The 16,864-nt window shown below is 36.8% G+C and overlaps 1 protein-coding gene across 1 annotated transcript in view; it reads left to right on the forward strand.

Annotated features, from left to right (window-relative positions):
* Positions 1-16,864, forward strand: part of LOC150107696 (thrombospondin type-1 domain-containing protein 4-like) — a 465,880-nt gene that overhangs the window by 133,899 nt on the left and 315,117 nt on the right. Inside the window, exon 4 of the mRNA XM_090392010.1 lies at positions 14,309-14,399. Coding sequence (XP_090248136.1) covers positions 14,309-14,399 — 91 coding nt within the window. The remainder of the gene's footprint in view (positions 1-14,308; positions 14,400-16,864) is intronic.

Raw genomic sequence — 16,864 nt, forward strand, 5'->3', positions numbered from 1 at the left:
GTAGAAGAAGGAATAAAAATAAACGGAAGAATCATTAATAACTTAAGATATGCGGATGATGTAGTGGTGATGGCAGAAAGTGAAAATGGGTTACAACAAATTGTTCAAAGAATTGAAAACTCTTGTAAAGAGTACGGACTAAGAATTAACACAAAAAAGAACCAAGATAATGATAATGATAATGGCCAGAAAAAGGAGATAATGTAAAAAAGAAAGACCAGATTTGCAGGACATCTTCTGTGAGGTTCTTCGGGACACCTGACAAGAACTATATTACAAGGGAAAGTTGAGGAGAAGACGTGGAATACCAACTAGAGAGTGGTTCAATGACATCGTGGAATGGACTGGTTTAAGAATGACGGAGGCAACAGACAGAGAGAAATGGAGAAAAGCTGCTCATCTGCTGCAATCCTCTTGCTAGAGGACGACGAAATCGTAAATATCAATAAGAGATTTTTATTTTTTGAAATACTGTTAATTATTGTAAAAATAAACAGAAAACAAATGTTTTTGACTTAAACGTTTATTGAAGTAAAAAATAAATAAATAAAAATCAGCGCGCAACTGTTTGATAGCCCTTCTTAATCCATTCCTGTCAAATAAAATAGTTGATTTGACTAATAAACGGATGTGACGTAACGTTTCCATGTTTCTATGGCAACAATAACAACAGATTCTGCTTCCGTCCAACATCGAGTTATCTGTCTTTCGTTGGTGGCTAAGTGCTCGCTGATAATTTCAAAAGTTATACGTTCTTTCAAATAGGGGTCGTGTTATAAGAATGATTTGGTAAAATGAGAATTGAAAATTGAAAATTGAAAACTTATAAAACAGAATTTATAAGTTTATATGAACTTTTTTTTTTTTTTTGCATGACAAGTTTCGTGTAGTCGTTAGATATATAGTGGTAAGTTTCAGCAGTGTCTGCGAATAAAAATGAAGGGTTTGTTTCAACAAAACTGCTGTATGTGGAAGCTGCTAACGCCAGGAGAGCATTAAGGTCTTTGATGGTGCAAAGTTTAGCAGGTTATCTCAGTAATAATATGAGGAGCGCGTGCTTTCAGAGTGAGGAAAGTGCGATGCAAAAGAGGGGAAGTAGTCATTCACACTGACCTTCTGCTTTACTGACCAGTCTAATTAATAGCTTTACTGGACAGATAAATGAACCGTGAAGGTCGTGTCTAGACGGCACGTGAGTTGTAACTACCCATGGAAATGATTTGCTGCTAAATAAGGTAATAGGTGACAGAACAAAAACAAAAGTGCTTCGATCAGCATGTTTAGAACAAAATATAATTGGCTGTAAATTTCTACGCAGTTTAGAGAGTGATATAGATGCGAGCCAGAAAAAAATAATAATAAAACCGTCAGATTAGACGGATGGTATAGCATGTACAAAGTCTCATCAAAATATATAGAGAGATGAAGTCATTACAGATTAGGATATCTGTTATTATTTAAGCCATTTTAAGCCTCCAATACCCACAGGAGATCGGAATCCATTCGGCCAACCAGATCGGTCTTTCTTTCCTGTTTTAAGGAAAGCTAGGATATTCGTTAAAAGATACGATCACCTCCATCTGAGACTGGTTTAAATCATCTTCGGATGGAAAGCTGGGTATTCCCAAACAAATGAGACGTATTGTTCCCTCAACTCACTCCGGAGATACAGAAAGTTTTAATAGTAGTGAACATTTCTCTTTACATTTGTACGTTTGCATCAGCATCATTATCATTTTTTTTCCCTCTCAAGATTCTATCTTAAACTGAGCTAAAGAAACAAGTCGCATCGACTCGTGTCTAGTAAGAATAAGAACAGAATATATCACTGACAGAATACAGTTTGAGGCTAAAAATTGGAGCACAAGTCGAATTGAGTGTGCATGTGCATTGTCATGGTGAATTTTGTGTTCTCCCCCACATGTCAAGTTAAATTTTGTAAAGATGATTCCATCTTCGAAATTGAAATACTAGTTAATGGAAGCTGCATTCACTGATAATTAATTTTCTCTATTCTAATTTTAATATCCTTCCCTCGGAGTAAATCATATATACGTAGAGAACCATAACATTAGGTATTAACGATTCTATCTGACAAGGCACTTAGAAAGAAAAATATTCATGGTACTTTTATTATATATTTTTTTATTTTTTCATCTTTACCATTTAGTCATATCACATCAATTCATGTTGTGATCTCTACCAAATTTTTCATCTAGGAATGACTGAAAATTTTAAATTGCTGACACATTACTATATATGTCATTCATTCGGAAAATAATGGAAAGGAAACAATGATTTGTTTTTAAATAATCTACACCCATTGACGCCACAGCTCATCTTTTTCCAACGAAATTTTGAATACCTTCAAAAGTCAGAACCCATTGTCCACATCTAATCACTCATATATATTTATATTTATTATATATTTTGAGCAATATTTATTTATATTTATTGTATATAATTTGAGCAATATTTATTGTATATTTTGAGCAATACAAACAGAAAAGTGGAAATAACAACTATTCACTGCAAGACGCAAGACGTTGCTGACTATAAGGGTGAAGCAAAATGCTTTTATAATCCCTGTTATCTGATAAGGTTACTGTGTAGGGAAAAGTTTATGAGCTAAGTGCTCTGCCTGAGTGGGAGCGATTTAAAGATCTTCATTTGGAAGTAGGATGGCCTTGGGTCTCCTATATTTGGAGAAGTCTGTTTCATCATAATTTGCTGCTTGTTGCACTAATTCATTTGGATGTGAAGAGGATGCTGAGAAGAACTTTACTGCTGAAGACTGCAGGAAAGAGTAGATGTAGGGGATATTTGTATCCCGGTGGAGTTGGACATTTCTGATATACCATGGTGCGTTTAAGATCATGTGGAGGCATTTATTTTGCACTCTCTGTAGTTTGAGGATATTTGTACTTGAGGTGTGGCTCTATAAGTAATAATTGGTCGAATCATCAACTGATAAAGGAGCAGTTTTATTTTGGTATCCAGCTTGCTATTCCTATTTATAAGAGGATAAAGCTGTGCAATGATTTTTGATGCTTTTGTACATGAGGCTTTTATATGTGGACTGAAGGTTAGTTTTCTGTCCAGCAGTACCCAGATATTTGGCTTCTGCTTTCCACGGAATCTTGATATTAAATAGGAAGATCTCATCTTTGGTAGATATTGTGTTTTTAGTGAAGAGCATGGCGATACTCTTCTGAGGGTTTACTTACAATCTCCATTTCGAGAACCAGTGCTCTAATCTCTGCAGGTTTTCTTGTAGTTTCTTGGTGACAAGGTGCGGTTTAATAGATCTGGTTAGTATAGCTGTGTGATCTGCGTATAGGGCAATGATAGATTCATTGGATTGTGCAGAATGTCCGCCATGTAAATCGTGAAAAGTATCGATGCCAGTAGGGATCCTTGAGGCACTCCTACCAAGATTCGTCGCTGGGTAGATAATATATCATTTAGTTTGACTTGCATTCGTCTGCCTAAGAAATGACTTTATAACTTGGAACTATTCACTACTTCTAACTTCTATGGCTGGATGGAGATCAACCCCTTGGATTTTTATCCCGTAATCGGTATTTTTTTTTAATTGTTTAAAGAAAGAAAGTTTTGAGTTGGCTCACCCTAATTAGGGTTGTGTAGAAATATTTCAATCTGTGATCAGGGCCGCTTTTGGGCGTTTGTGTTTCCATCTGTCTTTTTCATCGTAATCTGATGACTCACGAATGAGCAGGTTGGGATGGAGAGATGCCTGAGCAAAGTACTTGGTTGCTATCTGGAGGAGAAACGTAGGTATGTCTGGCAGGTTTCCGTCTTGGTGGAGGATAGTGTTCCTTACAAACCACGGGGCATCGAAGATCATTCAGAGGCATTTGGTTTGAATCATTTGTAATCTTTTGATGTTGCTAGGGGAGGTGTGGCTCCACGCTGGTGAACCATAAGCTAGTATGGGTCTGATGATTGCTTTGTATATTCTTAATTTGTTTTCTGGACTGACTTTGCTTCTACGGTTGAGTAGAGGGTAGACTTGAGCTACTGCTGAGTTTGCTTTGTTGCAGGCATGAGAGATGTGGGAGTTGAAGCTGAGATGGTTATCTAGTTTGATTCCCAGGTATTTTACTTCTTTTTGCTATGGGATATCAGTATTGAACATCGTGACTGCTCCATGATGGTCTGTTTTCTTCCTTGTAAATAGTATGGCCGTGATTTTGTCTGCATTGACATCAATTCTCCATTTCCGAAACCATTTTTCAAGATTCGTTGCTGCGTTTTGTAGTCGTTGTGTGGCTAGGTATGGTCTGAGCGATCTGGTCAGTATCGCCATGTCATCTGCATAGAAAGCCATGGTGGTTGATGCTGTGCTTGGGACGTCTGGGATAAAAATGTTGAAGAGTAGCGGCGATAATAGGGAACCTTGCGGGACACCTGCTGTGATACTTCTTGTAGTGGATCTGAGGCCACGGAGTTTCACTTGAAATTTTCGTTCTCTCAGGTAAGAGGCTATGGTGTTTGGAAGAGGTTCAGTGAGTATTTTGCAGTTATTAGTTTGTGAATGAGGCCTTTGTGCCACACTTTATCGAAGGCTTTTGCCACATCCAGTAAGATTGCACCTGTATGTTGTTTCCAATTAAATCCGATAGTTATGTATTCTATAAGTCTGTGGATTTGTTGAGTTGTGCAGTGACCAGATCGAAAACGAAATTGTTCATTTGGGATTAGGTCTAGATTGTCCGTTTCGTTTTGTAGGCGTTTTAGTATTACTCTTTCAGCAATTTTCCCAAGGCCTGACAAGAGGCTGATAGGTCTGTAATTCTGGGGGAACTGAGGTCCTTTCCCTGGTTTGTGGATGAGGATTATATCTGCCTGCTTCCCGCAAGTGGGGAAGTAGTTGAGTCTTAGCATCGCATTGATGATAGCATTATTGTTTTGTGAGGGAGTGCTTTTATAATTTTGTTGAAATCTGATCACGACCTGGTGCCTTTCTGTTATTGAGGTTCTTGATGATTTGGTATATTTCATTTGGTGTAGTATAGCTTGTGTTGTCACGGCTTGTGGTATGATGAAGAGCATAACGTACTTACCTGTGGATTTTTTCAATGAAGCACAAGTCCACATTAGTGTAGTTTGGTTGAAATTGCAGCTCCAGGGAGCCTGCAGAAGCTTCTGCTTTTTCATCATCTCGGTAGACTATACCTCTTTCTCCATGGATTAGTTGTATGTTGGGGTGATCGCTGCGAATGACTTTAGTCATTTTCCATAATGAGTTATCTACAGTGTTTAAGGAGCTTAGTTTCCTCTCCCATAGTTGATTCTTATGGTCTCTTTGATTGCATATCCGACTAGGTTTGTTGCCCTGTTAAGCTCTTGTTTATCCTGGGGTGATAGTGTTGCATGGTATCGACGTCTAATCCTGTTTTTGTTGCGGATAAGCTTTAGAATCTCTTCTGGGAGCAGGTTAGTTTGCGCTGGAGCGGTAACGGTGGAAGCTGTTGCAAGGCCAGTTTGGATTGTGTTTTCCATTTTATTGATCGCTGTGTCTACTTCTTTGAGTGAGGAGATGGTTGGGACAGGGCCTGTGATGATGCAGAGAGTTGCGTTGATCTTCTTGAGATTTATGTAGGATTGTCCGGAGATTGTTTCTGCTTCTCCGCCTAGGCTAAGCAGAACTGGATTGTGGTTGGAGCTAAGATCATTAATAATCTGTAACTGGAATTGGTGTGGGGTTCCTGAAAATGGCTATATCCAGCACGTCAGGTTTGCTCAGTGGTCCGTAGTGTGTTGGTTCAACAGGACCTGCTATGGTGATGTTTCTTGTCATAGCAAATTTGTGTAGGTTCTTCCCATTATTATTGATGTTTCTACTATTCCATGCAGGAAGTTTTGCGTTTAGGTCTTCCGCCACTATTGTTGCTTCGTTTGTGTCAAGGAGCTGGGAGAGGTCTAAGGCTAGGAGTGGTTTGCCTGGAGGGGTGAAGACTGAATAAAGTTTTAGACTACCCATGTTGTTGGTATGTATTTCAATTCCAGTTTCTTCCAGGTTTGTAGTTGTTGTTTTCTTGATCTCATTGTATCTTATGCTTTTTTTAACAAATATACCAGTTTCACCCCTCTGGCATTGAAGTCTATCTGTCCTAAGTAGCGTGTAGTGCCTTATTTTGGGGTTGTCGCAAGGCCGAAGATGCGTCTCGTTGACTAAAAGGATGTCTATCTTATATCTTTCAGCAAATTCTTTTAGTTCTAGGTCTAGCCCGTTAGCATTCCAATAAGCAATCTATTGAGTTAGCTATGGTGATCATGTTATCCATTAATCAAGGAGAAGATGACCTGTGTGCTTTTGAGGAATTTATTGGTGTCGGCCTGATTGGGATTTGTTTTGCTAAAGGCCGTTAATATCTCTCCTAGAGTAGCAGCTAGGATTGCTGCAGAGGTTTGGTTGCAAGATGCTGGTTTGTTATTAGTAGAGACCGCAGATGCGTATGGTTTCTCGGGAGTAACAACCCGCGTTCTGATTTCTTGTTTAGTTCGCTTCTGATTGGGCAGAGGGTAGTGCCTCTCTAGCCTTCTGCAGGTTGGATGGGTGGAGTGAACATCCCTTGTAGTTGGCTGGGTGTGAGCCGCCACAGTTCGCACACTTAGCGGGCGTGGTTCGTGGTTTGACGCAAGTGTGCGAGGGATGGTTGTCACCGCATTTGACGCACTTGTAATCCGCTTTACATAGCTTTTGTGCATTCCCATACTTTTGGCAGCGATGGCATCGACCAGCTGAAGCCTTTCTTCTGAGAGGTTCGGTCTTGATGACTAAGTTTCAGACTATTTTAAGGTCGTAAATTTTTCTATGGTCTTTACTGATCTCGACAAAGACCAGAGGCCTGGGGAGCTTGTCTGCTCGGTACATGCGCGATGTCTAAATCGGCTCCGGACCTTGTGATCTGAGGTCAGTAGCTATTTCTTCAGCTGGTATGGTCTCAGCCAGATCTCTGATGACCACATTTAGATTTTTTTCACTTTTAAGCTGAAACGTGTGATATGGGACTTTCAGTTCATCCATAAGTCTGGTGAGCTGGCGGTAGTCCGAAGTTCCTTCTGGTTGAATCCGGATTCCTTCATCTGTATTCTTGGCTGATGTAAATTTGATGTTTGCGTTCTTCATCGTCTCTGTAATTAAAGACCATTTTTCTTTTGTTCTTAAAATTACTGGTGGAATCCTCTCTTTGGGTTGTGCCCTGGAGTTGGTCTCTATTCTTTCACCAGGTTGTGCTGTTAAGTCCATTGGAGTTGTTCTTTCCAAGGGTTGAGGTATTATTTCAGGATCTGCAGCTGGCGACCCCCTTCTTGCGCTTCTTTCTGCTGACAACCTGATAGTCTGTAAAGTTATCTGAGTCCACTAGGGGCTGGTCGTTAACCGGCGACATAATCTCTCTTTAGTTATCTTGAGAAGTGCTAGGGAGAGGGTCAGGGGATTGACAGTCCTCTGTTTCAACCTCTTCTATTTGGTGGATTGCTACCTTTCCTTGCCATTTCCTTTGCAGCAGGCTTCCTACATGTTTGAAGATTGCCAATAGTTGCTTGAAATCGAGCTCATCATATGGAGAGTCCATAACTTGGCCCAAGAGAAAACAGCGGTTGCTCGGGTTTCCCGAGTAGTTTGTAAGTGATCCTGTAGACTTTGAGAGTCCACTAGCTAATCCCGTAGACAGCTTAGAGTAAGCGTCTACAAGAAAAAAAGTTAGTTTATTATAGGTGACTATCCTAACCAAGGAGATAAGGAGTTTCAGGAACTTACTGTGTCCAAATAAGTTCCCGAAGTGCAGAGACCTACCTCCCTAAAATACCATTCATCCACCACTGGTCCTCATTGCGGGTGGGGCCTGCCGGCCATCAGACCTCTGCATATTTCATACAGAGGGGGAGATAGTAGGTCTCGAACTGTGTTAGTTCCAGTGCAGTGCGAGCTTCCCGAAAAACCTTATATAAAATTCAACTAGGCAGAGTCTAAAGAAATATACGTCCGATCAACACTCACAATGACTCTAATCACTCTCAATCACTATTCACTGCCTTATCCTTATAAGGACTGGCTATTCACTGCAGTTCGTTTTTGTGTCTAATAAATTGAATTGATAATATTTCTAATACGGTGTATTAGAAAATAACTAGTTAATTATGTTTAAATTCTTAAAAAATCAGAAAAATGTTTTAATTCTTATAATTATATTTTCATATATTTTGTATCATTTGTTTTTGTTTATTCAAATGATGTGTTTGTTGAAGGCAATATATTTGTTAGTCATGTAACTTTAGTAAATAGCACTTCATGAAATATGTGATGTTCATTAAATTCATATACAACTACAAAAGATTCGATTACAGGTAAGTTGATTGGCCCAAGGATACATTTAACTGAATCCATGAATTAATTAATGCTTTATGTCCTTCATTAAATACCATCCCAAAGAAAATATCGTGATAGGTATATTTGTGCTATTTCAACAATTGGCGCCATCTATCGGTGTTCTATGAAATGTTACTGTCCCTTCATAAATTTGATCTAAATACATAGTGCATGCAAATCATGCTGAGAAAGTTGATTTATTCCACATAATAATATTCGGTGTCCTTGATCAGTCTTAAAAATGCAAAGATTAATGGGATCGCTTTTCTCCAAATATGATCGCTTACTTTCATTAAATCTGGACATGTGCAATCCACAGAATAAAGACAAAAAAAGGAGAACAACCTTGAGCCACGGGTGTCGGCACAGTCTTTAAAAAAACTTTTCGAAAATATAGATCCTGTTTTCTGTTAACGACGTCTGGCACACGCAACGGAGCAAAACTAATATATGATGGTCATAGCTAGTCTGACAGCACAACCGGAGAAGAAGGAGGATACAAACTGAAGAATTCATTCCTCTCTCTCTCTCTCTCTCTCTCTCTCTCTCTCTCTCTCTCTACCCGGTCTCTATATTACACAGTATGGAAGAATTCTTACAAAACAGCAGGCTGGAACCTGTCTACCAGGCGTGTGTTCGTTGGAATAAGTCACGCCTAATCTGCTACAGAGAGAGTCGGAGCGCCTTGTGTTGATAGTACAGCTATGACACAACTAAGAAATATGATCCATGTCACCAACTGCGAAGGGCTACGAATGGCGTTTCAGTTGGGCGTCTGTGACACTGTTGGAGACTGCGCGTCAATTGTCCTGCTGTGCAGGAAAGGCCCCTGTTACGCTTTTGTGGGGGTGAGACCAAAGTGATCTATTACCTCGGAAACGTATGAGAGACATACGGAGGACCGTCTCTTTAAAGAGTGCACAGATAACATGAATGCTACCAGTAGAAGGATGACAGAGAGAGAGAAAAAAAAAAGAATAACTGCTTATGAGTGAAGATACTAAGCAGTAAATGTTATTGGAGTCCGGTAGGGTGTGGAGATGCTTTTGAAGTCAAATTATGTGCTTGTTTTTTTTTTATAAAATATGTAATGAATAAATCTGATGGATTGTATACTTGTAGAGAATAGAAAAGGCTACTCTTTTTAATGTTCAAGGCTTCGTTTTATTTTCTACACCAGTTTGATATCCATTGAGACTTTTTATGGGCATTCTGTGACGATCTCCAAGCTAGAGTGTACGCCCTTGAATAGGTTGGGTGGGCAAATGGTACCGTAATTTTTATGACAGGTTTCTATCTGCTCGCTTATCTGAGTACATGTTTGAGTTTATTTAGGGAATTTTAATGTGTTTCAGTGCACAGTTTGCAATAGACAAGTTCGTGTCACAGACAGTCTGCGTAAACTACAATTCCTGTGATTAACGTACATTTGGTTTCAAATAAACTACAATTCCTGTAGTTTAAATCTGATGTCAAAAACACAATTCCTGTAGTTTTTGAGACTAAATGTACTCAAGTAATGAACATATTGTACTACTGGGGAAAATTATAAGGATTTTCTGAGTTATGAATCAGTTTTACAAAACTTGTTCGAAAGTCAGACAATTCTTATATTTCTATTGACACAATATTACAACGGATTAAATTGGTAAGTTAACCTACGAAATTGTATTTAAACTATAATTAACCTGAAATATTTTTCTATTTATCGTGAATAATAATTTTAATAAATAGAAAAATATTTCTGTTTATCATGAATATTTATCGTGAAGACATTTTTCGGAAACATGAGTGTTATTGATAAGATCGAAGCCAAATTAAACGCTGCACTCATTACATGACCACCTACCATTAAGGTTTAATTCATGAATTGGCAAGATATGTATAAAGGAATAATTGGAAAACATAGTCTACATATCTACTATAATGATCATTGAGAACGTATGATAGATTTTGTTATAAGTAAAAAATGTGGTTATATCCATTATATATGTTTTCCTCATGAAGGCATCTATAAAAATCACATGGATATTCCCAGGTGGTACAACATGTAATCAGATTGACATGTGTTTATAAATAATAGATCCGCATCAAGTATTTTGGAAGTCAGAAAATATAGGAGAGCTTGCAGTGATTCATTATCTGGTCAAAATTAGGTATAGGTGCAGAATATCAGTGGGAAAAAAACAGGAAAGAAATGAAAGAGAATTAAACTTGAACTTGCAGAAACTTAAAGAAAATAAAATTAAAATCAATTTCTAGCACAAAATTAAAGGGAAAAAAATAAAAGCCAAACTAGAAATATAAGAAAGCTGAACATATATTAAAATGGATTTTGAATACCGTAGAAGAAACTCAGAAATACGAAAATAAGCAAACGAAAAGAGAGAGGTGTGATGAAGAAAATGTACTCAAGCTATCGTAGAAGATAGTCTGCAGAGCTACCATCAATGTAAGCAGTCTTAGTGATATAGCGCTTTCATTCAGGAACAACACAGTCCAAGGAATAGATAAAATTCCAGTAGAGTTGCTGAACGCAAAAGGAAGGAAACTAGAAGACAAAATATACGAATTTATTTTAACCATATGGAAGAAGTAGCTAATGCCAAAAGAACGGAGAAAGAGTGATCTTCCTGATATATATTTTTATATAAAAAGCACGACAAAGTTTCTTGAAATTACCTCGGTATTTGTTTGTTATTTACAATATACAAGCTGTTTACTTCTGTTTTTTAAGAACAGATAATACCAATTTGTGGAGAAGATAATTGGTGTCTACCAAGGAGGTTTCAAGAAAAGCGAATCTACAGTTGTTCAGATATACGTTGACTTAAACGATTATTAAAGACATTTTGAGAATTTGATATAAATATTCAATAGATTGTTTTAACAAGTACGTGATGGCATTAATATAGAAAAATTATATAAGATTATGATATACTTGGAATATCAAAATACAAAATGATGTAACAGATCCCTTTCCAATAACTCAAGGATTAAAACAAGGAGACAGTCTAAATCCAATACTTTTAAACTTAGCTTTGGAATACGTGAACTGATCGTTACCAGTAGATATAGATAACTAAAAGCCATTTAATAAACAAATCAATGAAGATGGTACCATATGAAGATGACATTAATATCATGCCAAGAACCAAACAGAAGAAATATCTGGCACACAAGAAAGCACTAAAAATAAAATGATTTCAATATGTAGGAGTAACGATCACAAGCCAACAAAATGAGTGGTGGAAGGACAGAATCGAATGCACAGGAGTAATCAGGATTTTTTATTCTTTACCATGTGTATTCAGTCAAAATATATCAACTTGAAAGCGAAAGTACAAATATATAACACAAAATAATTCATCCAGTTCTTACCTATGGATGTGAAACCTGGATATTTACTACGATGATGAAGAATTTGATTTCATTTTGAAAGGAAAATCCTTAGAAAAATAATTGGCCTAGTGAATGGTAATAGTCCCTGGAGAATTAGATACAACCACCCATTAATACATGTAATAATACAACAATATAATAACTCTATAAAGAACACGCCATATCTTATTATCAAGTTCAAAAAGTGCAAATAGGCAAGACATGGGGAATGACAGTATTCTTAAAAAAAACTATAAATAGTAAAATTCTTGGTAAAATACCAAAAGGAAACCAAGAACAACATGAATAGATACCACATCGGAGATAACAACATCATATTGCAATGTCCAAATTGGAGAAGTAAGGTTTTGATCACAGCATCGAAAGCAACAAATTCTTAATCTTAATAAAATATTAGGATATTAATAATACTTTTAAAGAACGTATTTTCATATATTTAAAATAAAAAAAAACTATGGGATTATTTATTTTGATTATTTAAATTTTTTTCTTAATTTTAGATAATTTAAATATTATTTGACTTAAGAATATTCATACACCAATTTTATTTTTTATAATTAACTTGAAATGAAACATTTCGGGCGATTTCATGAAATATCCGTGTGGTGGCTGGGTAAGAATAGCGCCGCTGTAGTCCATGCATGTCGTAAGAGGCGACTAAAATGGACGCAGAGTTTAGAAAGTTTCGCTCTCTCAGGTTTCTTCCGGAATTTTGCTCTCGGTGAGGGGGGGGGGGGGGCTTTGCCCTGAGAGAGCATTTTGAGTATCGGGTCCGTGTGAGACGTTGTCGGTTAACGCCCTTCCCCGGAATATGAGCGACTCTGCTCGGTGGTAGGGTGAGCCCGTCGCTGAGTGGAGCCAACGCTGAGTTGGACGATCTTTCGGCCTCTATGGAGTGGTCTAGAGATCGTTTCTATTTAAACAGGACATTACTTAAAAATCGCCGGGATAAGAATAGCGCTATTGTAGCCCATGCATGTAGTACGAGGCAACTAAAATGGGCCGTAGAGTTTCGCTCTCTTAGGCTTCCTCCGGAATTTTGCTCATGGTGAGGGGGGGCGAGCTTAGATTTCTGAGGAGGGTGTTTTCCGGCGTGGCCCGTGAGGGATCTTGTCAGTGGATGCTTTTCCCTGGTAGATGAGCGGTTCTGCTCATTGGTGGGGAGAGGGGCCGTCGCTCAGTGGAACCAACGCTCAGTTGGACGATCTTTCGGCCACTCGTGAGGAGTGGCTCGGGGATCGTCTTAATTTTTTGAAAGAGTTTACTTACATACCAGCCCCGCTGTAGCCCATGCATGTCGTACTAAGCGACTAAAATGGGTACCCAGGAAGGATAATGGATGACAATGCTGTAGCCAATGAAGTTTTAACTGAGGCTCGGCTATTTCTTTTGCCCTCCTGCCATGATCAGAGCTCTATATTACCACATCCATACATTTTCTTCTACAGATAACGGGGAATATACATCAAAAATATACAATAAAATGCAGGATATTATGGTTCCATCCATATTTTTAGCCAAATAATAAAACGGAGGATATATTATTGATCCATTCATATATATTATAGCCAAATATAGAAAGAAACATAAAAAAGTTTTGAAATTTACTTGATAGCATGAAACTTTAGTAAGTGATGAAAAAAAAAATATATATATATATATATATATATATATATATATATAGTTTTTGGTTTCTAGTTATGCATATTTGTTCTATAGAGTTCTATAGAATGACCAATCTATTTTCAATTAAAAGATTTTCATTTCCTAATAATTTGTTTTTAACGCTTCTTTGTGTATATTATTTTCCCCTAATGATTTATTGTTAACAATTCTATGTAATAAACGTTAGCGAAGAAGTGGCAAAAAAACCGTCTCCGATATTTTTCAGCAAGTACATTTTTTTTTTAACCTTTATAACCTGAAATACTTCCGATAAGTCGATTTCTATACAAGTAGTTAGCTTGCATTGATCACTAGCGATTTAGAGGAACTCTATGGGCTGCATAACATCGCTGTTCTTAACGACACTACTTTAAAATGTTATTCTTAGCGATGTTAGCCACTAACCTAAGCAAACATGTGCTGATTATATACCTTAAAGTTGGACAGATGCCTTAGAAAGCACTTGACACTGAGCATGATAAATTATAAAGTAGATGTAGCCTTTACCAAACACTCCCAGTTTGTTAGTGACGTTTTCTTTCCCACAGAGGACTTGAAAGAGTTTGGTCGGAAGTTTTTGTAAAGATAGTGACAAGAAATAACCAGTTCGTACATTTAATAAATCTATCCATCCTCAGCTTTCATTCATTATGACCTTTTCAACTTATCTCCATCATATGCCTCCGTCTATTCACGAATAGCATAAGTATTATGTCTATCCATTAAACTGTAGAAAAGTGGATTTTAAAACATAACGGGTTGGTCATTCTCTTTTTTTTTTTTGTGAGCTGTTATTTGAAGAAGAAGCAAAACTCACTGGTTTCTTTATGTTTTTTGACCTAGAAACATCCGACATGCAGCGGCACGCAGTCGACGGCGCCATAGAGGGAGGTGTCTCGGAGTATACAGACGGATCCAGCTGTGTAATGCGAAGGTAGGATCATTTTTAGAACATCTATCTATGTAGAACTCCCTGTGATTCAACTACTTCCTGAATGTCCATAGGAAGTAATTGGCTACTAGCACAACATAATAACTGTAGTGGGTGTTGGATGAGACTTATTTGTGAAAAGAGAAGTCCTTAACGTGTTAAGTTTATTAAATTGTATTGAATGCTAAAAAACGCTTTCCCGTTCGATCTACAGAGAATATTTACTATTTGTTACAATAATTCTTTATTGAGTTAAACTGAGGACCTAAAAATTCTCATTATGCAAACTGCAAGAATATCCAATTATCACTGTTAAACAAGAAAGACAAGCACACTCCATATATGGAATAGATACAGCTTTCCAAAAATGTTTTTATTATGTAAAGCAAAACTTGTGATGTAGGTACTTTGAACAGTTGTCGCAATATAGTTAATAGTAAGTCATAACATTATTAAAACAAAAGAATCAGTTGCTATTCTCCCATGCTAATTATCGATTTTATCAATAGCAGTTCATATATTTAATTAAAAAAAACCCTCCAACTCACGTTGCTGTAGTTGCTTGTTTCCATTGTTAATAAAACGTAAGAAACATCGTACTATTTTAGCAACGAGAAGCAATACTTGAAAAAGATTCTTCTATCGAGTTGTTAATGCGTTATGTTTATCTGTAGACATATATTATAAAACGGTTAACACATGTAATCCTATATATTTCACTCAATGTCACACGAGTATCATTCAGAGAGAATGAAAAGACTATTTACAGTATTCAAATTATGAAATACAAGAATAAGTCATATAGCATAAATATACTTGATCGTGTCTCGGTCATTGCTGAAACAACCACACTATTTTATACAATAATACCAGTTAGGGCTAGGAACACAAGGTGGAGGATGTTGTCTGCATTACTGTTGTCAATCAGTGGTGACCAAGATACGAGGAAGTATACTTATGCTATACGACTCCTTGTAATTCTTAATTTGAATGATGTAATAATCAGTCTTTTTTCATTCTTCCTGAATGATGCTCATGTTAAAATGACGAAATCTACAGGAGCTGATATTAAATTGTAATTTCCCCTTATATATGTTAACCGTTTTATAATATATTACTACCGGATGAGTCCGCGCGGTTAGCCTAGTGGTGTGCGCTTCGCAACCATATGCCTGGGCAAGGAGTGTCCTAGGTTCGAGACGCGAGAAACTTAAGGATTTTCCTCAGTCATTGCCAAGTTAACCGGTCTTGGGCGTGGACAGCAGGGTTTTTTCCACAAGTTTATCTGGGGTTTTTAATCCCGCAAGCAGGCAAACCGGTCAAGTGAACACACACGGATTACAGTCAGGAATACTGACCCACCCATAGGTGTAATTCGTCAGCTATGCCGGTTCCGGAGCCCGGATAAAATTTGGGGAGACTGAGATGGTGCCGTACCTCCCAGTAAAGGGGACTCACGGCCCTGTATCATCATCATCATCATATTATTATTATTACTATTATTATTATTACCGGATGAGAGTAATCTGTAGTCCTTTAAGAATCGTAAGATATCTATTAATAATAATTATTATTAATAATTAATTTTAAATTAAACAATTCATTATTCGCATATTCTTTTATTAATGGAATTTATTTCGTTTTTTTATTTATAATTTTTATTACTGAATAATAACTTCGGTGACCGTGTGATGGACTTGCAAATAGTTTTAGCTTTATTGTAGGTTTCTTTTTTTATTTTTATTTTTATTTTTTTTTATTATGGTATTTTAATCCCATAACCTTAAAAAAAATCTAATTACATTTCCTTATACGATAGTACTATTTACGATTAGGAACACGAGATGGAGGAAGGTGTCTGTTGCACTCTCGATACCCATAAGTCTAAAACTCATCTGTAGAAATGAAGTTGATTACATATAATAACGAAAGATATAAATCTGCTGCGTGTCGATTTCCAAACATGAGTTTAAATGCCCTCTGGAGAATAAAAATTCGTTAGAGGATATAATTATTTTATGGCATGGTCTTTCGTATTTATATTAAACAATAAAATTAAAATCCTGATTGCTATAAACTGTATTTAATAGCAAATTCATCATAACCTTGTAGTTTTTAATGTCTTTTTTTAACTACACTGCGCTTCATAAACTCACTGCAGTGCCAGACTAAACGTCTTTGAAGTTTGATGAATAATATATATTCGATATAATTTTATATGATTTTGGACACTTTAGACAATTAAAGTTGTCTGATTTAAACCTAAATGAGTTGACAAAATTTAGTATAGATCCCGAATGCCTTTATTTATTTATGAAATATAAGTAAATAAAGAAACAAATGACCATCCTTATTGCAAGCAGACGAACAGGCAAACAAAATTTATGTTAATAATTTATGTTACTAATTCTTAAAGAAACATTCCTAAAAAGCAAAAGAAAAACACTAAGCAAATTTAACTTTCTACA

The sequence above is a fragment of the Typopeltis vanoorti genome, chromosome 4, assembly GCF_054136105.1.
Source record: "Typopeltis vanoorti isolate ZY-2024b chromosome 4, IOZ_Tvanoo_1.0, whole genome shotgun sequence".
In the NCBI taxonomy this organism is placed as follows: domain Eukaryota; kingdom Metazoa; phylum Arthropoda; class Arachnida; order Uropygi; family Thelyphonidae; genus Typopeltis; species Typopeltis vanoorti.